This window comes from Mesoplodon bidens, assembly GCF_964165515.1.
Source record: "Mesoplodon bidens genome assembly, chromosome: 5".
NCBI classification, from domain to species: domain Eukaryota; kingdom Metazoa; phylum Chordata; class Mammalia; order Artiodactyla; family Ziphiidae; genus Mesoplodon; species Mesoplodon bidens.
In genome coordinates this window covers 69,194,711-69,217,842 of record NC_138161.1, presented here as the reverse complement: position 1 = coordinate 69,217,842, position 23,132 = coordinate 69,194,711, and the positions used below count along the sequence as shown (strand labels likewise).

The 23,132-nt window shown below is 51.4% G+C and overlaps 1 protein-coding gene across 1 annotated transcript in view; it reads left to right on the top strand.

Annotated features, from left to right (window-relative positions):
• SEMA5B (semaphorin 5B) overlaps positions 1-15,291 on the top strand; it is a 121,504-nt gene extending 106,213 nt beyond the window's left edge. The window contains exons 9-22 of the mRNA XM_081234866.1: positions 913-1,048; positions 2,223-2,430; positions 2,540-2,747; positions 9,931-10,048; positions 10,191-10,372; positions 11,495-11,638; positions 11,839-11,986; positions 12,124-12,349; positions 12,537-12,755; positions 13,225-13,395; positions 13,498-13,647; positions 13,979-14,023; positions 14,468-14,673; positions 14,911-15,291. Of these exons, the coding sequence (XP_081090992.1) occupies positions 913-1,048; positions 2,223-2,430; positions 2,540-2,747; positions 9,931-10,048; positions 10,191-10,372; positions 11,495-11,638; positions 11,839-11,986; positions 12,124-12,349; positions 12,537-12,755; positions 13,225-13,395; positions 13,498-13,647; positions 13,979-14,023; positions 14,468-14,673; positions 14,911-15,069 (2,320 nt within the window). The 3' untranslated portion in view covers positions 15,070-15,291. The remainder of the gene's footprint in view (positions 1-912; positions 1,049-2,222; positions 2,431-2,539; positions 2,748-9,930; positions 10,049-10,190; positions 10,373-11,494; positions 11,639-11,838; positions 11,987-12,123; positions 12,350-12,536; positions 12,756-13,224; positions 13,396-13,497; positions 13,648-13,978; positions 14,024-14,467; positions 14,674-14,910) is intronic.
• Positions 15,292-23,132: the final 7,841 nt, after the last annotated feature.

The following is a 23,132-nucleotide window of genomic DNA, read 5'->3' as shown; positions in this document are numbered from 1 at the left end:
CTTTAAGGGTTTTGATCTTTATCCTAAGAGTAAGGAGACGTTATTGGAGGGTTTGAAGGAGGACAGGGACTAGCTCAGATGTGCATTTTGTAACACTCACTCTGGCTGCTGTGTGGATAATGGATCAGAGGAGACCGGATGGGCTGCAGGGACAGTGCAGCATCCTGGAGGAGACAGTGGGGACTGCGACCAGGCGGAGGGGAGCGAAATGCACACATTTGGGAGAGGGACTGAGTGCAGAGAACAGCCCTGGAAACACTTGGTCTAGTGGTATCCTCTCTCCGAACTGCCCACATCAGACTCATAGAAACGTCTGAATCCATGACTGAAAGGGATCTGAGAGGTCATCTGGCTGCGGGTGGTGGGCTGCAGCATAGATTACTGGTTTGGCAACAAAGTTGTTGTTGGTTTTTCTTTTTTTTTTTAAATAAAATAAATAAAGCAGAATCGATTGGAATAAAAATATCAGAGTATAATGTATTTAGTAAGGGTACATATTGCTTCATGAAAATTCATTGCAAATGTGTATATGTGCATGTATGTGTGTGTCCTACTGAGCTGTAATATCAAATATATTTCTTACAGTGGGCCAGGGACTAAAATGTTTGAAAACCATTGACTTTATTTGACCCTCCCACTGAATAAACGAAGGGGATGAGGAGGTAGCACAGAAGGATCCACCGGTGCTTCTCATCAGTGGGTCTTTCTTTCCCGGAGGCTTTCCACGGTGTGAAAACCATGTTTCCTCCTTCTGTGATACCCCTGTGGTGCGGAAGGCACCAGAGTCATCACAGGTGCCTAGGAAGCCTTGGAGCTGTGCCATGCTGTGATTTGACAGCTGGCCATGGGATTTAAGGGGAAGGTGCCGAGGCCTCCGGGGAAGGCAGCACGCCTCCATCTCTTGCCTTTCAGAAACAGCATTGCCGCCTCTGCTGTCTGCGCCTTCAACCTCAGTGCCATCTCTCAGGCTTTCAATGGCCCGTTTCGCTACCAGGAGAACCCCAGGGCTGCCTGGCTCCCCATCGCCAACCCCATCCCCAATTTCCAGGTACAGCTTCTCCTCCCCTTTCCCTCTCCTCACATACCACCCTCCCCCAGACTACCAGCCGCAAGCTGATTCCCAACTACTTAGTGCAACCACCAAATGTGTCCCTGCCGATCTATGCCCATCTGTGGGGTCTGCGAAGGTTCCCTAAGAGGGTGGTAACCTCAAGACTGTGGAGCAAGAAGGGGAGAGTGGGTGGGATGCAGAGCAAGGGAGCCTGCTCTGAGCCATCTCTAAATGTGATCCCTCACCTCCAGAGAGGCAGGGAGGGGGCACCTCAGCTCTACTCAGTGTAGGGAACCAGGAGAGCAGTCACAAGCTATCTGGCCAGAATTCAGGGATTTTTAGCTGGAGTTTGCTTGCAGTCTACCCAGTATGGGTACTAATGCCTGGAGGATCTCTGAGTGCCAGGAGTGGTCAGAGCCCAGCCATGGGTGGTGTGAGCATCCCCAGTGTGGAGAAGGGGAAGTAGCCATGGGACAGAGAAAACTGCAGATGGTTGATTTGCATATCCATCCAACTTCCTGACCAGGAGGCAGAATGGAGCAGGGAAAGACCTCAGGCTTTTCAGTAGTACAATCCTGACCCAGATCTAGCCCTCTCTGTGTCACCTTGGGCAAGTCACTCAACCTCCTTGAGCCTCTTTACCCTTATCTGGCACATGGGGATAATACCATCGACCTCATAGATACGTTGGAGGGTTGATATGCACCTGAGGTGGTCTGTAGAATGTAGTAGGTGCTCAATAAATGGTAGTTGCCTTCCAGCTTTGGTTTAGAAGGCGTAAGAACCTTGAGCTGATAGGGACACGGGAGAAGGAAGGCAGGGCTTGGCCCAACATGGGGGAGGGGCACCTACAGCGACAGCATGAAATAACAGGACACTTGTTATCCACAGTCATATGATCAGTTTCTAGATAATCCAGCCCCCCTTTCATCTTGCTTGTCCTCTTCTCCATCCCTGGTAGGTCCCTCATCCTCTGTCTTCCCAGCCTCATTTTCCCTCAGTTCCCAAAGATGAGGCATCTTCCTGGAAGAGGGTGCAGGGCACTTAGCGGGGGATTTTGGGGGGCGGGGAGAAGGGATTGGAGAATCAGAGTCTGGGTTGCGAGGAAGGAGGGATACGGGATCGCGGCAGGCCGGCGGCTGGGCATGCGTGACCCGGTTCCCTGCCGCAGTGCGGCACCCTGCCCGAGGTGGGCCCCAACGAGAACCTGACGGAGCGAAGCCTGCAGGATGCACAGCGCCTGTTCCTGATGAGCGAGGCCGTGCAGCCGGTGACACCCGAGCCCTGTGTCACCCAGGACAGCGTGCGCTTCTCACACCTCGTGGTGGACCTTGTGCAGGCCAAGGATACGCTCTACCACGTGCTCTACATCGGCACGGGTGAGGCCGCCCCGCCCCGCCGGCGCTCGGGGTGGGAGGAGGTTGAACGGCAGGGGCTGGGCCGCGAGGTTCCGGGGCCTTTAAGGCCACCCTGATCTGGCCCCTCCAGAGTCCGGCACCATCCTGAAGGCGCTGTCCACGACGAGCCGCAGCCTCCGCGGCTGCTACCTGGAGGAGCTGCACGTGCTGCCCCCCGGGCGCCAGGAGCCGCTGCGCAGCCTGCGCATCCTGCACAGCGCCCGCGCGCTCTTCGTGGGCTTGAGCGACGGCGTGCTGCGGGTGCCGCTGGAGAGGTGCGCCGCCTACCGCAGCCAGGGGTAAGCGGGCGCTGCGGGAAGGCGGCCGGGCGGCCGGGCGGGTGCACCTCCAGACGCAGATCCCTGCCGATCGCGCTGGGAGCTGGGGCTTAAGAGGTGGAGCTTCGGAGTCAGGCCGTCCTGGTGTGGCATCCTGGTGCAATCTCCAGTTGTGTGCCTTTGGACAAGTCATTTAACCTCTCTGAACCTTGGTTTCCTCCTCATAAAATCTCTGCAGGGTTTTTGTGAAGGATAAGTGGGATAATCTGCCGAAACCACTTATCACTCACCTGGGGGATATATGTGTTGAGCAAACGGTGGTGGCTGTCGTTATCCCTGTTGTCAAGCCCACAGTTAGGGCCTGGTGGCCATCTCTAGACCACTTGATTTACTCTCAGTCCCTTCAGTTCAGAGAGTGGTCTTTATCTTTGAAACCACAGCACTTGCTATGCAGATGTGAGGGCAGATAGGAGATGATACTTTGAGTCAGCCCCACGTTTGTTCCTAACTTCCCCACTTAGAAGAGGCAGAAAGGCCTGGCATGGGTGGGTTGGAGGTGAGGAAACATGGGGAGATAGGACTTTGGCTTCCCAACAGCTTCTGCAATCAGTTTCCATACCTTAGCTTCAGGTGGATTCACAAATTTGGCAATAATGACATTGACGTTTAAGGGGGAAACAAAAGCCTATTCCAAAGCCAAATGCAAATGTATCTCAGACTCCTAAGCATGTGAGGCTACCCTGAGCTGCACCCGTTCATTTTGGAGATAATTCAAAAATTGCCTTTAGCTGGCATAGCCACAGCCATGTGGGCTTCTGTGGCCTTTGCAACACAGGGACCTCCTGGCTGTGCCCATCTGTCCTCAAGATTTGGGAGACAAATGGCATCCAGGTTGCCAAGGGTTGTTTTCCAGCCCCGGTGGAGTGTGCTGGGATCTGAGCAGAGGCCTGGAGGGCCAGGGAGGAGGCTAGAAGGTCATGGTGTGACAGCAGGGAGTTTGGAGGGGGAGGCGAGTGCAGTGGGCAGATACCCAAGCTTCCCTCAGCCCCAGCACAGGGCTCCATCAGCAAAGCACCAAACATTTGCGAAGCCCCGCCATGCTCAGAGCACTTCACGGGGCTGTCGGTGTGAGAAGAGGGAGGCAAGATGAAGTAGGTCTGGAACACTCTCATTTCCCTCAGGGCTCTAGATGTCTGGTTGGGGAGAGAGCCCTTGGCCTGAATCTGACATGTGGGGAGAGAATGGGGTATAATGGGAGAGACATGCATGGTGGAATTGGATATACCTGGGACTCCATCTCAGCTTCATCATCTGCCAGCTACATGATCTTGAGCAAGTTACTTACTTAACCTTTTGAGCTTTGGCTTTCTCCTGGGTAAGATAGGGGGAATGTGATGAAGCAGATGGTATTTACTTTTGGCAGAGGAGTTGTAAGGATTGGGAATAATGCTCACGAAGTGCCTAGTCCAGCGAGTCATCATTGGTAGCTAGTGTCCTTATTCCTTTTTTATCTCCGCAAATGCATTTAGGGGCCCTCCAGTCTCCTGGGCTCTCTGGAGTCTCAGAATTTGTGACGCTGAATACAGACAGCGCTGCTTGGCAATGAATCATGGCATTTCCCTCTTATGTTCTTCTTTAACTGCTGTGTCATTATTAAGCTTTTCACACGTACCATGTTCTTTAAGAGGTTGTAAATCCTTGAAGGCAAGTCCAGTGTCCCAGTGTTTTTTATACTCCACCAGGGGGCCATGCCCAGCCCCAGGCACAAAGTGGCCTTCTACACATGACTGATCCTGCAGTTGATTGATTGCTTGGCCTGAGAGCAGGCTGGTGCAGGAGAGGAGTGGGGAATGGGACTGGAAAGTGGATTGAGGCCAGCTGAGAATGCCAAGGGAGCATTTTGACTTGAATCCTGTGACTGGGGGCACTGAAGTGGTCTTTGAAGGGGGGAGTGGTGTGATGGGCAGTGTGAATAGGTGTCTTACAAAGATCTATCAGACAGTGGCGAGCAGCATTGTCTCGGGGCAGATGGTTGGCCAGCGTGAGCTGCTGTGGCTCTAGGCCAGACATGACGTGAAGGGGTCTGCAGTGGAACGAGAGCCAGGTGGAACAGCAAGGTAGACAGAGGTCAGTTCGGCTTCTGATACTTTTGGTTTCCTGAGTTTGGGAAAAGAGACCTTGATATGTACAGTGGAAACCCTGCCATAAAGCTATAGGTGGATCTAAAACGTGCAGTCTCATTACTGCAAAGTTATAAAATGACCAGAGTAAGCCCATGCTGCCAGCAAGCTGTGCGCTCCAGGAGTCTGGGAGCCAACTGCCCATCACACTATATCAGAATTTATGCTGTTGTGAGGCAGTTTGTCACGGGGTTTTACTGTGTCCCATGAGAGACATTTCCTGCTTCTTTCCTCATTCCTTCCAAAGCTGGCAGGAAGCTGAGGGTGGGTAAGCCCTCCTCTGTCCAGAATCCAGGGGCTTGTCTCCAGCACCCACCTTTCACTCAGGCAAACCTCAGCCCCATGGGGCACGACCAGGACCCCGGCCTGGCCAGAGAGACTGGTGCTCATAGGAGGACGAGCAGAGTGAGTGAATGGCTGACTGGCTCTACAAAGCAGGTGTTTTATGCATGAAGAACTGCCCCCTTCCTCCTTCCAGCACGCCTTTCATGCTGTCCTGGAGGGAGGGGCCCCTTATTGCCAGCTTATCCCAACCTCCCTCCCTGGCAGGGGGTCTTTGCCCTGTTCCACTACCATCTTAAGTAATGGTCACTTGCTCCCAAGCTCCACCCTGGACAGCTCCCATTGTGAAACTCTTGCTACGCGGTGCTGGAATCCGCCTGCTTGCACATTCCACCATCCATCTCTGTCCTGCTTTGGAGCCCATGAAATGAACCTGTTGCCTTTTGTAATGGCTGCTTGAGACACTGCAGTAAAAAAGACATGATGATATATTATTGGTCTATTGGCTGCTTTTATGAAAGGACCTCTAAGCTGCCACCCACTCCTATAGTCAGAGACACACTTTCACTCTCCTCTGCTTGGAGCTTTAATTTTCTTAAGAACATTCTCTGCTCTGGAAGCTCTGGAGTGGTCTTTGGCCAAAAGCAGCAAATGTGGACAAGAAAAGAGCTCAGGCGCTGGTGCCAGGGGAGTCTCGCCAGTCCCCTCAGGCGGCCAGGACTGGGGCAGGGCAGGGCAGGCGTGTCCATGGAGAATCTGGTCTCCTCTTTCTTCTCTGCGAGAATTGAGAGCAGGAGAGGCTGAGGGCAAGGGATCCTGAGTGAGGGGCTGGGGCCAGCATCCACTCTGTGTTTTTCTTCACTCTTTTCTTATCCTGTCATGGATTGGAAAGACGAGGCACTTCATCTCTTGGCTTGAGAACCCTGACAAAAGTGGCCCTAGAACAGCAGTTCTAACGCTGTTCATTGCAATCACCTGAGGAGTGTTTCAAAGACTCTCGTGCCTGGGCTTACTCCAGTCCAGCAGGCCCAGAAATAGGAGGGGTTTTTGTTTTGTTTGCTTAAGCTTTTTAAAAGATCCCCAGGAGATTCTAATTTGTTGTCAAGACTGGGAACAACTGTTCTAGAACTGGTTAGGCCCTAGATGAAAGAAGTAGCATGAGGCAAATTGCATTCCTCCAGGGCCTCCCTGGTGGCGCAGTGGTTGAAAGTCCGCCTGCCGATGCAGGGGATGCGGGTTCGTGCCCCGGTCTGGGAGGATCCCATATGCCGCGGAGCAGCTGGGCCCGTGAGCCATAGCCGCTGGGCCTGCGCATCCGGAGCCTGTGCTCCGCAATGGGAGAGGCCGCAACAGTGAGAGGCCCGCATACCGCAAAAAGAAAAAAAGAAAAAAAAAAAAAAATTGCATTCCTCCAGAATCTTCTGTTTTTATCTTGTGTAAATCAATTCAAATTACCTGCTCTCATCCATTCTCTCTACTGGCAGACATTTGTTTTTGATGGATAGAATCGTATATATGTATGTATGTATGTATGTATTATTATTATTAATCACTCGTCATGGCTAGTTTTTTTAAAACTATTTAATCTATGTTGCTTATAAAGTGCCATATCAGTGCTTCTAGAGTTTGATGCCCATTTCTGAGAACTGAGGGAAATACACTCAGGAGTGGGCTTTACTGAGTTCTGATTGGCTGAATCTGCTAGCAGCAAATTTGACCCAAATGTCAGCCAGTAAGCAAAACCTCAAAACCACAGGATGCTGAGACTACTTTTGCACATGTATTGTATTCAGTCCTATGATGTCTAGTTTGATGTATTTGCTGGCGAAACACACCTAAATCAAACCATTGATCCCAAATGAAAATATGAGCACCCGTACATTGTATAATTCACACAAATTGTCCTTGAGAGAATAAAATGGAAACATAGTCTTGAGAAACAGATGAGTGTTCTGGATTCCCAGGTGGGCTGGGGTATGTTTACTGGGGTCCAGCAAAGCTGTCACTCACTGAAACCCCACGCATCACCTCCTTTATCGGAGGTCATGAGCGGGGGCTACTCTTCACTGCAGTGCACAGGCTTCTCATTGTGGTGGCTTCTCTTGTTGCGGAGCATGGGCTGTACGCACACAGGCTTCAGTAGTTGTGGCACGTGGGCTCAGTAGTTGTGGCTCACGGGCTGTAGAGTGCAGGCTCAGTAGTTGTAGCGCACGGGCTTAGTTGCTCTGCAGCATGTGGGATCTTCCCGGACCAGGGCTCGAACCCACGTCCCCTGCATCGGCAGGCAGACTCTCAACCACTGCGCCACCAGGGAAGCCCCACCTTCTTCTTTATAAGCTCTCTGTATAAACTCTTTTCTCTTTGGTCTGTTGAACTCACTGAAAATAAAGAACTCACCTGACAGGTGACTTTCCCTGAAGTTTCAAGAGAAAAGAAAGATTCTATCCTGAAGACACCAAAATGGGCAGCCCCTTGACTCCTTTGTGTACCCCTTTAGCCCTGGGCAGCCTTGGCCCCTTTGGCCAAAGGAAAATCCCTTTGCAGACTCATGTCATCGCATGGGCTCCCCCACCCTCTTTGTCATCCAGCACCTCCTTAACCCCAAACCTCTTCTGCTTTCTAACCTCCAAATACTTCCTCACCCTCACTCTCAGTGCTCTCCTAGACCCTCTGCAGCAGGCCCACTGCTGTGGAGCAGCCAGGCCTGGCCAGAGAGGGTGGAAGTTGGCGAAAGGAGGCAGAAGGGGCCCAGCGAATCCCCTGAGGTTGGCAGTGGGCTCTCTGGGTATTGGAGGGAACTTCCTTCTGGCTCCAGAATCTGATATTCTGTTTACTTAGCAATGGACAGCAAATCCTGATTCCACAACTCCCATATTGTTTTTCCCCTCCTTGGAGTCTTACCAGTAGAGATTTAACTTTTGTTGTTGTTGAAAATTGTAGAGGATACAATGACTGAGTCAGAAGTAAAAAGGGAAGAGAGGAGCCTAGGTTATGAGAAGTGGGGGCTTTGGGACATGCATCAGCATGTGAACTGTTACCTCTCCTGGCTCATTTGAGATAGACCTGCCTAGGAATAATGGGGACCTGGGATGTGACCCCTGGCTCATCCCAGCCTGAGCTCATTCTTATGATGCCAATGCATTGGACTCTGGGTCCTGCCACTGAGCAGCACAAACGTGGATGCCCAGGTGACCCTGGACTATGCCCAGGTGTCCCCTGACCCTGCACCTGTGTTTTGAGGCATTGGCTCACGTTCACTCAGTGTGTGAAGTAAGACACAGCCTCCAGCTGGGAGGCAGGTGCATGAGGGGAAGAGTGGGGAGTGCATGAGGGGAAGTCTAGGTTCTAGCCCCAGCTCTGCCAAGTACAGTTTGCGTGATCTTGAGGAAACGCCTGTTCCCTTCTCTGTGACTGTTTCTTCCTTTGTACAATGAAAAGGTTGTTTTATGGATCCCAGTGATTCTCAGTCTCGCTCCCATTAGAATCACCCTCAAGCTTTTTTTTTTTTTTTTTTGCGGTATGCGGGCCTCTCACTGCTGTGGCCCCTCCTGTCACGGAGCACAGGCTCTGGACGCTCAGGCTCAGTGGCCATGGCCCACAGGCCCAGCCGCTCCGCGGCATGTGGGATCTTCCCAGATAGGGGCACGAACCCGCATCCCCTGCATCGGCAGGCGGATTCTCAACCACTGCGCCACCAGGGAAGCCCCACCCTCAAGCTTTTAAATCCCCAGCCCACCCACCCAGAAATTCTTGTCTGGGTTGGGCCCAGGTATCAGTATTTTTAAAAAAAATCCTTTAGGGATCTCCCTGGTGGTCCAGTGGTTAAGACTCTGCACTCCCAATGCAGGGGGCCTGGGTTCAATCCCTGGACAGGGAACTAGATCCCACATGCCTCAACTAAGAGCCCGCATTCCGCAACAGAGATCTCTCACGCAATAACAAAGATCCTGCAGGCCGCAACTAAGACCCGGTTCAGCCAAATAAATAACTACTATTTTTTTTTAATGAAGGAAATTGTTTGTTAAAAGCTCCTTTAGTGATTCTAACGTGCAGCCAGGGTTGAGAACCACTGGGCCAGGTCATCTGTAAGGTCCTTTCCATCACTATAATCATAGTGTCTAGCAGGTGTCTAACTACCTCTTTGGATTTCTGTTCACCACATCTTCACCTGTGGCCCTAGATGAGGACTGTGGGGCACCCAGACTCAGGGAAGGCAGTAATCTCTTGGCTAAGTGTGTGGGTTCTGGAGCACCATAGTGTGAGTCCATGGTCGGCTCTGGGTTTCCTCCATGTAACATGAAGATAATAACAGTACCTTCCTCATTGAGTTGTTGTATTGAGTTAATTCATGCTTCTAAAGTGCTTAAAACGATGCCTGGCACACAGTAAGTACTCAATGAACTTCGTTATTATTGTGGAGGACAACTGAATGAAAGAAGTGCCCAGGGCTTCCCTGGTGGCGCAGTGGTTGAGAGTCCGCCTGCCGATGCAGGGCACAGGGGTTCGTGCCCCGGTCCAGGAAGATCCCACATGCCACGGAGCGGCTGGGCCCGTGAGCCATGGCCGCTGAGCCTGTGTCCGAAGCCTGTGGTCCGCAACGGGAGAGGCCACAACAGTGAGAGGCCTGCGTACCGCAAAAAAAAAAAAAGAAGTGCCCAGGGGAGAGTGTCCATGTGTATTCTTGGGATGCAGGTGATGGTGGGAGTCCAGTGGGCTTGAGTCTCTGGACCTCTGTCTGGCAGGGCATGCCTGGGGGCACGGGACCCGTACTGCGGCTGGGACGGGAAGCAGCAACGTTGCAGCACACTCGAGGACAGCTCCAACATGAGCCTCTGGACCCAGAACATCACAGCATGTCCTGTGAGAACCCTTTTGTGCCCCCCACCAGGGACCTCTTCCCCCGAATTCAGGCCATGACTCTCCATCAGTGTCCCCACAGCCCTGGGACCTTCCCTGTCCCTGCCTTGTGTGACAGGGTCCTGCTCCTGGTGTGTGTCTGCAGGTGCAAAATGTGACCCGGGATGGGGGCTTCGGCCCATGGTCACCATGGCAACCGTGTGAGCACTTAGATGGGGACAACTCAGGTTCTTGCCTGTGTCGGGCCCGGGCCTGTGACTCCCCTCGACCCCGCTGTGGGGGCTATGACTGCCTGGGGCCAGCCATCCACGTTGCCAACTGCTCCAGGTATGTGAGGACGCAGGGCTTGCTGGCGGTGGCCTTGGAATGGGAGAGGGGGATGGAGGGAACGGGGCATCGCCAGCCAGCTGTTTGCACTAAAGGACAGAAAACACTTCAGGGCTGTGCAGGGCACTGGACAGGTGGCTGATGTCTGAGGCAGGAAACATGAGCCCTGGGAGAGTTTCCACTCCAGTGGGAGAGAACTTTCTGCCTTGCAGTGCTCTTAATACAAAGAGGCATGGGAGTTATCCCTAGCCAGATCATATCCTCAATAAGCCTTGCAGTCCCAAACAGGAGGGACAGCATGGGATGGTGGTAGCTACCTAACCACTCTGAGCTTCTCTAAATGAGGGTTACAGTGCCCAGCCTGAAGGTTGTTGGGAGGGTTAAATGAGATCATATTATATATAGAGAGAGAGGCAGAGAGAGAGAGAGAGAGAGAGAGAGAGCTTGCACACTGCCTACTACCTGAGGACTCCCTAAAGTGGTTAAAATAAATAACCCATAATTCTTGACACTCTTAAAATAATTTTATATACACTACATTTATTAATTTAACCATCACAACAACCTCATGGGGTAGGCATACAATCATTATCCTTACTTTAAAGATAAGAGTATGATGAGGCACAGAAGGTTTCGGTAACTTGCCCAGCCTTAAACAGCCCGTTAAGTGGTAGAGCCAAAATTTGAAAATTAGGGGCAAAGGAGACAAGAGTGGGTGGTGTCTTGAGGTTGGAGCAAAGCATGTGCAGTAGTAGAATGGGGGAGAGAGCATGGGTTTGAATACCAGGGTCTGCCAACCAACAAGGCTGAAACAAAGGCTGCAGATGGCAAAGGCCTTCTCTAGAGAATATGTCCTTTTCCCCTGCGAGTAGGGGCCATGTGGGTATATCTTTGTGCTCTAACCCTAAGCACAGCCTGATATATGGAAGAAGGCTCTCAATGCATGTTCGAGGAGTGAACAAATGAATGAATAAGTCATTCCTGAGAAGGCCTGGTTAGGAGCTATCTCCTGTCAATGGCACTTCCTGACAACAATACAAAATCCATCTATGCAGATGTGATTAGATCTGAGAAGCTAGAGCTCAGAGGGTCATTTGTCTCTATCCCCTCCGGCCCCACCAGGAACGGGGCGTGGACACCGTGGTCATCGTGGGCCCTATGCAGCACCTCCTGTGGGATTGGATTCCAGGTCCGTCAGCGAAGTTGCAGCAACCCTGCTCCGCGCCACGGGGGCCGCATCTGCGTGGGCAAGAGCCGGGAGGAACGGTGAGCTAGGGCGTGGCTATTGGTTTCTGCGACAAGCCAGCCCCGAGGTCCCCGACTTCCCGGGCCCCCTAGAAGGTGGCCTGGATTCTCCAGGTGGTCCAGTGGACCCTCGTTTTCCCAGTCTCGCAATCCCAGTGACCTCTCATAGGGAAAGGGGTGCCCGTTCCTTAGAGTACGACTCCTCCCCCTCTCCCCGTCAGGTTCTGTAATGAAAACACGCCTTGCCCGGTGCCCATCTTCTGGGCATCCTGGGGCTCCTGGAGCAAGTGCAGCAGCCACTGTGGGAGCGGTGTGCAATCGCGGCGTCGGGCCTGTGAGAACGGCAACTCCTGCCCGGGCTGCGGCGTGGTGAGGGCCGGGCCGGGGGCGGGCGCGGGATGCCTGGACCTCGAGCCAAGGGGAGGGCAGAGACGGGGCGGGGGGCGGAGCGCGGGGCAGGCCTGGGGCTGCGAGGCTGTGCAACAGCACCAGTCCTCACGCCGAAGGAGTTCAAGACTTGCAACCATGAAGGCTGCCCCGAAGTGCGGCGCAACACGCCTTGGACGCCCTGGCTACCGGTGAACGTGACCCAGGGCGGGGCGCGGCAGGAGCAGCGCTTCCGCTTCACGTGCCGCGCGCCGCTGGCCGACCCCCACGGGCTGCAGTTTGGCAGGAGGAGGACGGAGACCCGAACCTGCCCCGCGGACGGCTCTGGAGCCTGCGACACGGACGGTACAGCCCTGCGCCTCCCCACCCGCCACCCTCCCTCCCAGGCCCAGAGCGATGGGGCGGGGCCGGGAGTGAGAGCTGGCGGGGGAGGGGGCGGGGAGGGGACGTGCGGTTTGGAAGCAGGCGGGAGGCCTTTGGGCTGCCGTGGGAGCCCTCTGTGGCTGAGGCCAGCCCCTCTGTATCCCCCCAGCCTTGGTGGAGGAGCTCCTGCGCAGCGGGGGCACCTCCCCGCACACGGTGAGCGGGGGCTGGGCCGCCTGGGGCCCCTGGTCCTCCTGCTCCCGGGACTGTGAGCTGGGCTTCCGCGTCCGCAAGAGGACATGCACGAACCCGGAGCCCCGCAATGGGGGCCTGCCGTGTGTGGGTGACGCTAACGAGTACCAGGACTGCAACCCCCAAGCTTGTCCAGGTAACCCTCCACTAAGGAATCTCGGCCCAGGGAAACCCTCGCCCAGGGAACCCCCACGGGGAAACTCTCAGGCCTCCCCAGGCTACAACTAACTCCTGCCTGGAGACCTCTCTTCCCTGCCAACTCTGTACAGGGGCCCCAGAGCAAGTTTCTGCCCTGAACATGGACACGGCAGGGACCAGGGCATTTCCTCACCCTCCGTGTCGCTGTTTTCTCTCCTTTAATGGGTTAGCTAGACAAGGAGCTTGATTTGAGGCGGAGTTGGTTTTTGGTGTCCTGTCTGCAGCCTGCATTTCCCCTGCCACCCCTGAGGGGAGGGGGACTCCCTAGCAGTGGACTGTAGGGCTGGGGCGGGGCGGATGTTGAGGGCCGTGTGGCCCTGAGAGGCCTAGCCTGGGACGGGGTAGAAGACTGTCTTGCGCCATGCCTGCACCTGCAGCCCCTTTTCACCCACCCCATCACCTTGCAGTGCGGGGTACCTGGTCCTGCTGGACCTCTTGGTCCCCATGCTCAGCCTCCTGCGGTGGCGGCCACTATCAACGCACCCGTTCCTGCAGCAGCCCCGCCCCCTCCCCAGGCGAGGACATCTGTCTCGGGCTGCACACGGAGGAGGCGCTGTGCGCCACACAGGCCTGCCCAGGTACTGAGTGCATCTGGCAGGGCCTGGGGAGCAATGCGGAGCCTGCGCGTCCCCACTAAGGGAGTCTGGGTGGTTAACCTCATCCCAACCCACAACCCACAGAAGGCTGGTCGCCATGGTCTGAGTGGAGTGCATGCACGGAGGATGGAGTCCAAAGCCGTGGCCGCCACTGCGAGGAGCTGGTCCCCGGGCCCAGCACTTGTGCTGGAAACGGCAGCCAGAGCCGCCCCTGCCCCTACAAAGAGATGCCCGGTAGGTCTTCGAGCCAGCACCTTCACACCAACCCTTCCTGCCCTGAGCCCCCAGCTTCCGTCCCCTTCTGAAGTATCCTGGGGGGTGCAGGATGAAATGCCGGGGCGGGAGGTTCACACACTTTGGGCCTTTGTGCTTCCTCATTTAATGGACGGGCCGACCTTTCTTAGAGGTGGGGCCTGGGGGGAGACCAAGGGAAATGAAGGTCCCCAGGTTCAGTCCCACAGGTCAGCGCTGACCCAGGGGTCCTCCAAGACACACACCAAGCCCTGGTGGGACCCATGTCCTCTCCTCCCTGCCTCTTACACCCCCTCTGCTTGTCTTCCTGCAGTGATCCTGCCTGCCTCCAGTGTGGACGAGGCCACTGGCTGTGGAGGTAAAAGGAACCTGCCCCACCTCATGATGCTGCCTGTCGATCCACGCCCCCCACCCTCCCCAAGGAGGAGACCCACCTACTCCGAAACCTGGAGTCTCTCCACTTCTCACTCCAGACCCACAAACGTTGTTGAGGTCCCGCACTGCTTTAGACCATGTGTAGGAGAGTCTGGGCAATTCCATCCATGCCCCTCAGCTAAGAAGTGGTGGTCAAGTCTGTATTCAAGAAGAGTCACCCAACTCCACACCACTGGCTGCCTCCTCTGACCCAAGCCACAGGTGGTCCTGTGAGACAGGCCCCTGGTGACAGGCCACGCAGCCTTCCTGTTTCTCATGACTCTGGCTACAAAGCCCTTCCCTTTATGTCTCAGGGCCTCCTATTGGGAGGCAGTTGGGGGTCTTCACAGCGGCCCTTTCCTTACCTCTTGTCTCTTCCCTCTCCCAGGGTTCAGTCTCCTCCACTTGGTGGCCACAGGCATCTCCTGCTTCCTGGGCTCTGGGCTGCTGACCTTGGCGGTGTACCTGTCCTGCCAGCACTGCCGGCACCAGTCCCAGGAGTCCACGCTCGTCCATCCCGCCACCCCCAACCACCTGCATTACAAGGGCGGGGGTGCCCCCAAGAATGAGAAGTACACACCCATGGAATTCAAGGTGGGAGTCCTCTCGGAGAAGCAGAGGGCAGGGTGAAGGGTGCAGTGGTCCTGGCCCTAGGCTGGACATAACTAGGCTGGGCACTTGGGAGAGAGCAGTGGTGTGGTGAACAGAACACTGTGTCAGCAGCCAGAACGGTCTCTCATTGACTGGCTCCTGATTTCCTTGCTCTGGCCTGTCCTCTTTCCCCGTCTCTCCCTTCACCTCTTCCTCTCTTGTTTTTTCCTTCTCCCACAGACCCTGAATAAGAATAACCTGATCCCCGATGACAGAGCCAACTTCTACCCATTGCAGCAGACCAATGTGTACACAACCACCTACTACCCGAGTCCACTGAACAAACACAGCTTCCGGCCTGAGGCCTCACCTGGACAACGGTGCTTCCCCAACAGCTGATACCACTGTCCTGGGGACTTGGGCTCCTTGCCTTCCTAAGGCACAGAGCAGGTGGAGGTGGGACGGTGGAGCCAGTTTGGTTTTCTCCCTCTGCACTAGGCCAAGAACTTGCTGCCTTGCCTTGTGGGGTCCCATCTGGCTTCAAAGAGCTCTGGCTGGCTGTGACCATGGGGGAGAGGGCTGGCTTCAGGCTGGCACACGGCTGCAGTTCCAGCTCAGCCCGGGTCTCTCATGGCCTCCTTGGAACCCACCGTCATGCTGATCTCCCCTGCCATGTCTGGGCTGTGGACCTACTAGGCGTGTGAGGGAATTGGAGAGTGGAGATGGCAGGAGGGCAGGCTTTTAGGTTTGGGTTGGAAATGACGGCCCGTGTAGCTATCGGGCTGAGTCTGCCCCTCTTTGGCTGGCCCCAGGAAGGGCCTGGGCTACATCCTGATTATCTCTGAAAGAAACTAGTCAAATGGCCCCAGTAGTTATGGATTCTCTGCCCAGGGCTGGGTCATTGTGGTGCTGCCCCAGTGTGACATGGGGACCAAGGCTGGCCCAGGTTGTCCACCTTTGCCTAGCAGTCTGTGCTTTACCCAGCGACATCCCTCTGGTCAGAGGCAGTGAGGACTGGGGGCTGGAGACTGATCTTTGCTGAGAAGTCCTTTCATCTGCGCTGGCACATTCCTCAGCCTTTCCCTCAGAGTGCACGAAAGGTGACCCAGGAGGACGGGAGGCAGGAGTCCAGTCTCCATGCTGCTCTGGAGACTGCTTTCCAGTTGCTGCTCAACAGAGCTGTTGGCTGAGACCTGCGTGGGAGTCTCTGCTGGCCCATCTGTTCAGGAACGCACACATGTACACACACAATCACAATCTGCCACAGCAACAAAAAGGATGTTGGACTGTGGCATTATTAATTAAAGGTGATATCCAGTCTCCAAATGTAACGTTGTCTTCGTGCATATGTGTGTGGGCTCCTCTTGGCCTGGTCTGGTCAATTAGAGCAATGCACTGGGGTGACAGATGGTCTTCTCAGGGTGGGGGAGATGACCCCAGTAGCGTTTGACTTTAATAGAGGATAACTTTCCATTTGTGAGTAAATCTCCACATACACACGTTGCCCTAAACCCTTGTTGGAAAAGCGATAATCACAGATTCACAAGTAGGGACACAAGTACACCAAAGGCAATACAACAGGAGATTTCTGCCCATTGCCTTAGCAGCTCTAATCAGCAACCTTCCGCAGTGGAAATGTGTGAGTCCAGCAGGGGAGTATTGATGAAGATTATTTTATGAGGTGCGTACATTGCTGAGTTTAATAAAACCAGAATTGACTGAGAAATGAGTAAATCTGTGAGGTGGGGGAAGCCCTCTGTTGTTTTTGCTGGATTAAATCAAAATAGCCTCAAAGCCTCAGCCCACCAAATCAGTGCTACCATTTTGGATGAGATTGATGGACATGTTAAATTTAGAGAGGAATTTCCTGACTTAATTGGCTGGATCAATTCTTACAGGATTTGCAGCAAAGTCTGTTTGTAGGTCAGGCTGTAAAGTGTGAGATTCCGGTGGTAGAGGAAGTAGAGGATCTTGGGGAGGGGAGGAGGAGGAAGAAAAGAGCACTCCTGGACCTCGTCTTGGACTCCCTTGTGCTTACTGGCTCAACTGCAATAGCCATGTCCTCAGGCCAAGGTGGAGCCCAGTCAGTGAGAGCTCAGGGGACATAATGACTATTTCTGCAGTTTGGGGATTCCTCACTGAGTTTCTATTCACCCCATGAATCCAGAGCCTGTAGGGGCCTGTGTTAGATCTTGGGGTTTTGGATTCCCTTGAACCTGGTAGAGCCAATGAAGTTCAAGAGTGTTCCGGGGCCCAGGGTGCCTGCTTCACAGGGGCCACTCATATATGTCAGGCACTGGTCAGGTCTGTAGCAAGCAGTCATGGAGAATTCCCGGGTCATGCCCAGCCACTATTGACTGGAATGGCAACAGTGGAGTGGAAACCCATGTGTGTCATGGCAAAATACACACCGCACGTGTGTGCATGCGCACACACACACCCTGAATTCTCTGTTTATAAAAATTGTTGTGTTTTTGGAGGCATGACCATAACTCAGGAAAGGATCCACACTGCATGCAGATTAGCTTGCATGGTTGGCAAAGGCTACTTCATAGCCAGTCCTGGCCCAGAGGTGAATAAGCCAGGAATGTGCTCCCTGACAAGGAGGGTGTGATGCTCTCTGGCAGGTGCTTGAGGCCACATGGATGGCTGCATGGTGTCAGGAAGCTGAAGTGTGAAAGATAAAGGGGCTTCATAGGCCCTGCCGTCTCAGCAAGAACCTTCAGCAAGAGGCAGGAAAATGCCAGATTGTTGCTCCAGGCCTTCTTGAGCCCTCTTGTCTTGAAATACCTGTGTGTGGAGGTAGTGCATTTTCTTCTTAAAATATTACGTGTTCCTTGCAGAAAATTTAGAGAATTCAGGAAGCCAAAAAATACAATAACAGTTATACTGAAAACCAAGGCAGAGACTTGGGGATTTTAAATGGTGGTGTCTCAGCATCACTCCAAAAGCAAAGAGAACAATAAAAGCTCTGTCACTATTTTCAATAACACTAGGATGTATCTGTAATCCCAAGTCATAATACATGAAGACAGAAAGTAGATGAAGGAATAGCAATCATCTAAAAGAGTGGATGTGGGTCAAACCTGAGCACCCAAACAATTTCAGAAAGAATCAGAAATTGGAGGAACAAAGTATTGGGGAAGGTGGGGTTAAGGTAGGAGCCTAAAAAGAGAAGGGTTGGTTGAAAATCTGTGTGTAAGCTTCAGCTAGACCTCAAGTTGTCTTCACTCTTAAGCTAGGTCACCACTCCTCCCTCTCCACAGAGGATGCTAAGAACAATACGTTCCCTTGAGATACTGAACCAGAGAGGCCCTGAACGTGAGAATACCAGGCACAGAGGTGGGTGTGTTGTGAGGGGCTCTTTGGACAACTGGGGGGTTAAGAAACAGACTATGATTATCAATGGAATTCAGCAGTTGCCTTTTCCAGCTAATCCAAGAATCTGGTACCCAGGTTTCTCCCCCTCCTCTTCTCCCAGACAGAAAATTAGAAGAGGATTCTTTGAAGGAACAAATCAAACCAAAGATTCTAAAAGAATAAGTCAGCTGGTCATTTGTGTAGCAGGTCCTACAGCGAAATACACTCATTAGCAAGCAGTGCCCAAGTACACAGAGCTTGCAGTCAGTTTCTAGTAGCTCGCTCTTAAATAAGAAGGGGGCAGGGACTTCCCTGGCAGTCCAGCAGTTAAGACTCTGTGCTTCCACTGCAGGGGCCACAGGTTCCATCCCTGGTCAGGAAACTAAGATCCCACATGCTGCGTGGTGTGGCAAAAAAAAAAAGAAGGGGCATAATAGGAGCACAGACATAAGAGAAAAAGCCCCAATGCTAAAAGAAAGACCAAAACAAGTACACAGATACAGAGAAACCCAATGAAATCAGAGAAAACTCAAAACAGAAAGAAGAACATTTCAAAGAAATGACAATTCTTCAGAAATAAGTGAAGGTATTGCATTCAGGAAACAAGAACAAGATGCAATAAAAACGATAAATTAAAGCTCTTAGAAATTAAAGAGTATGACAGCAGAAAGCAAAAACAGTAAAAGGGTTTAAAGATAATGGAAATTTCCCAGAAAGTTGAACAAAAATACAAAGAGATGGAAAATAGGAGAGAAAAGTTAAAAGAATTAGAGAATCAATCCAGGAGTTCTAACAGCCAATAAAAAAAAATTCAGAGGAGGACCTTACCTAAGAAGGAATACAGGAAATTTTGACAGAAGCAAAGAACGAGGTCTCCAGATCAAAGGACCCACACAGTAACTAGCACCTTGATGAAAAAGATTTACCCTGAGGCACATAAACATGACATTTTAAAATTTCAGCCTTGAAGAGAAGACTCCAACAACAGACAAAACGATTAGGAATATGCATGGTATAAAACCTCGTACAAGATTTAAAGCTAGAATGCAGTGGAAATTATCCTCAAAATTCTGAAGTAAAAATGTTTGGTTGTGAATTTTATACCCAGCCAAACTATTATCATTTGAGAATAGAATAAAGACATTTTCAAACATGCAGGGTCTCAAAAAATATATCTCACACATGCTATTCTTTCACTAAAACAAGAGAGTAAACAAAGAACAAAAACATGGATCCAAGAAAAAGGGGATCTAACAGAGGAAGGGCGTGAGGAGAGATATCAGGCTGACAGCAGTGCAACAGGCCTGGAGAGCAACAGTCCAGATTACCCTAGGAGGAGAGCATGCACCCAGAGTGACCCAGGGAAGACTGACTGAAACAGGTAGATTATCTGGCTACCTGTTGGTTGGTTTCCATACCAACCTTGGTATGGAAAATTATATGAAATTTTATTTTAGAAAACTGTTGGAGCCGTGGGGAAAGACTTAAATTTGTGTTCAAAGAAAAATAAGACAAAAAAAAAAAAAGCTACTTTCGTTCTTATTGCATGATTTATTTAAACTTTTTCTTTCTTTTTTTCTTTTTTTAACTTTTTCTTTCTTAATATAACACAGGAACAGAAAAACCACACAAAAGTATAGCTTAATGAATAAAGAGCAAACACCTCTGCAATGACCACCCAGGTGACAAAATAGAACTTTGACAAACACTCTGAATCCCTATCTTCTGTCCCATCCCTGTCACAACCACCTCTCCACCCTCCAAAAATGAGATAATGATTAACACTAAGAAAAGCAAAAGAACATACAAGAAAGGAAAGTGTGCAACCATGATATTTGTATAATCATAATAATTAAAACACTGTGTGTAGACTTAAGCATTACTTCCAATACAGATATATTACAACTTTTTATCATGGGAGAGACAACATCAGAGGGACAGGGCTTTGAGCTTTTGGTGCCAACTGAATGTTGGGGTGAAAAGTGGGAAAGAAAGGAATAAAAGCTTTTTTTAAACGATATATTTCCTGATTATAACTATGGTATATATTAATTAAAGAAATTTTGGAAAATAAAACCCAAAAAGTTATAAAAAGAAAATATAGGACTTCCCTGGTGGCACAGTGGTTAGGAATCCCCATGCCAGTGCAGGGGACATGGGTTCGAGCCCTGGTCCAGGAAGATCCCACGTGCCCTGGAGCAACTAAGCCCGTGCGCCACAACTATGGAGCCTGCGCTCTAGAGCCTGCGAGCCACAACTACTGAGCCCACGAGCCACAACTACTGAAGCCCACGTGCCTAGAGCCTGTGCTCCACAACAAGAGAAGCCACTGCAATGAGAAGCCTGTGTACTGCAATGAAGAGTAGCCCCTGATCGCTGCAACTAGAGAAAGCCCACGTGCAGCAACGAAGACCCAACGCAGCCAAAAGTATAATTAATTAATTAATTAATAAAAAAAAATACAAATGCTCTAAAATCCAACCAGGAGATGGCCATCATTCTTTTAGTGTGTTCTCTTCCAGGCATTTTTATATGGCTTTGTAAAATGCAAAATTAAGACATACTATGTGTGTGTTTTTTATTCTGATTTTAACACAATATTCTATCACTATTTCCCTGTATTGTTAAAAATTGTTCTGTGAGCCATAGGACCTCTTTCAGCTCCTGTCCAAGAGTGGGGCAGGGCTGGGAGAAGGGCCTTGTTTGCAGAGCTCCACAGGTAACAACATTCCCACCCCCACCCCTTCAATAAGAGAAAGTTCAATTTTTATGTATTTCATTGTTTATACCACTGAGGAAGATTTACTTTGAAAATGTTTGAACAATGGTTGACAAATCCTGACCTAAAACATCCATTATTTAAACTCTCTTTCTATTACACAGATGTATCTCTTCTATTACATAATTTATTCTACTCTATTACATAAATGTGTCAATCAGTCCGTTACATGAATTAATCATAATTTATTTAAACCACTATGATTTGTTTCAAATTTTTCTTTACCAAAGAATGCTATTATGGACCTTCTTATCCGTATCTCTATGTCCTTAGGATAAATTCCCAGAAGCGATTGCCCTTAACCTCTGTGGCCAAATCTCTTGCTGACGGGAGTACACACCCACCAGCAGCACATTCTCACTGCAGTATTTCTAAGCCTAGTAGCTAACTCTGATAAGTGCAGTCACCTCCAAGCACCATAGCAAGTGCTGGTCATTTATCTTATTCAGTTCTCACAACAATCCTAAGAGGAAAGTAGTATTGCCATGCCCACTTTACAGATGAGGAAACTGAGGTTTAATAAATTTAAATAACTTGCCTAAAGTCACACAGCTAGTCAGTGACGCCTCAACCCAACTGCTGTTATCAACTTGATAATTTTTTAAAGCATAATTGTTTAACTTTTTAAAATATTTACTGAGTGACCATATACATACTGGCCATTTGCATTTCTTCTTCTTCTTTTTTTTTTTTTTTGGCGGTACGCGGGCCTCTCACCACCGCGGTCCCTCCCGCTGCGGAACACAGGCTCCGGATATGCAGGCTCAGCGGCCACGGCCCACAGGCCCAGCCGCTCCACAGCATGCGGGATCCTCCCGGACCAGGGCACGAACCCATGTCCCCTGCATCGGCAGGCGGACCCTTAACCACTGCACCACCAGGGAAGCCCCTTTCCATTTTCATTTATCTGAACTTGAGAATTTCCCTCCTTCCCTTCATCCCTTCTGTACGATCAGGACACCCAAGATGGCTGTTCTCTTGCTCTCCATACATTCCCTGCTCGACCAGCACCTACTTCACCTACACCCTACTCACATGACTGACCTTCCTACATACTTGCCCCCTGGGCCCAGCTAACTGGCTGTTCTAATCTTTAGATCAGAATGTCTCCACCTGATAGCTTATCAAAGGGTCAGTGAGGGAGCATGCTCCTCTGCTGGTTTCCCAGGTAACCAATGAGCCCACCTGACGTCAATTCCCCTTCAACTAGTAATCTCCCACTGCCCCAGGAAGAAAGCCTGCCTCCAGGTCCTGCCTGCTGTCTGCCACGCACCGTGGGGTGTTGCTCCAGGACCTTGCTTCAGACATGTAAGCTCCCCCATCCATTAAACCACTAACGTCTCTGTTGCTGACTCTGGGCTCTTTCTTTGGTCTTGAAGCTGGGCAAGTACAGCTTGGGTTTGTAAGCCAGCGGGGTACAGCCCATCTTCCTGCATTGCCTCCTTTCTGCCTCTTACTTGCTGGAATTCAGAATTGATCAGGCTTTTAAAGATCATCGGGTCCAGTGTTTTGTTTTTTTTTTAATTAATTTATTGGCTGCGTTGGGTCTTTGTTGCTGCACACAGGCTTTTTCTAGTTGAGGCGAGCGGGGGCTTCTTATTGCGGTGGCTTCTTTTGTTGCGGAGCACGGGCTTCAGTAGCTGTGGCTCACAGGCTCCAGAGCACAGGCTCAGTAGCTATGGTGCACGGGCTTAGTTGCTCCACTGCATGTGGGATCTTCCCGGACCAGGGCTCGAACCCGTGTCCCCTGCATTGGTAGGCGGATTCTTAACCACTGTGCCACCAGGGAAGCCAGGTCCAGTGTTTTAATGGAAGAAAAAACTAATAGGTTGTATCAGGGCCCATGCCAAGGTGTGTGGTTTATAAGAAGTGAAGAAAAGAACAGGAAGGAGGAGCGGCCAGTATGATCCGCCCTTCTGTCACCTCTCCTTGTTATTTTTTCCACCTGAGCAGAATCCCTGAAATTATCAATAACTCATTTGCTGGTGGAAACTAATGGAACTTGTGACACAATGAGAAATAGACTTTTGGTCTCTGCCCCCACTTCCTGGCACACAGGTCCCAAAACCCTTGGGATCTCTGAAGGACATGTCTTTTGTATGGTAATGGTGGCTAGGGGCTGGGGGCTCTTGGATAGCCTCTGGATGGGGGCTGGTTGCCAGGGGAACCAACCAGGTGATTAGAGGGTTGGCACTCCAGCCCCAACCTCCAACCTCCTGGGAGGGTAGAGGGACTGGAGGTTGAGTTAATCAGTAAGGGCTAATGATATAATCGGTTGTGCCTGTAGTGAAGCCTCCATAAACAACTCTAACTGAAGGGCTTT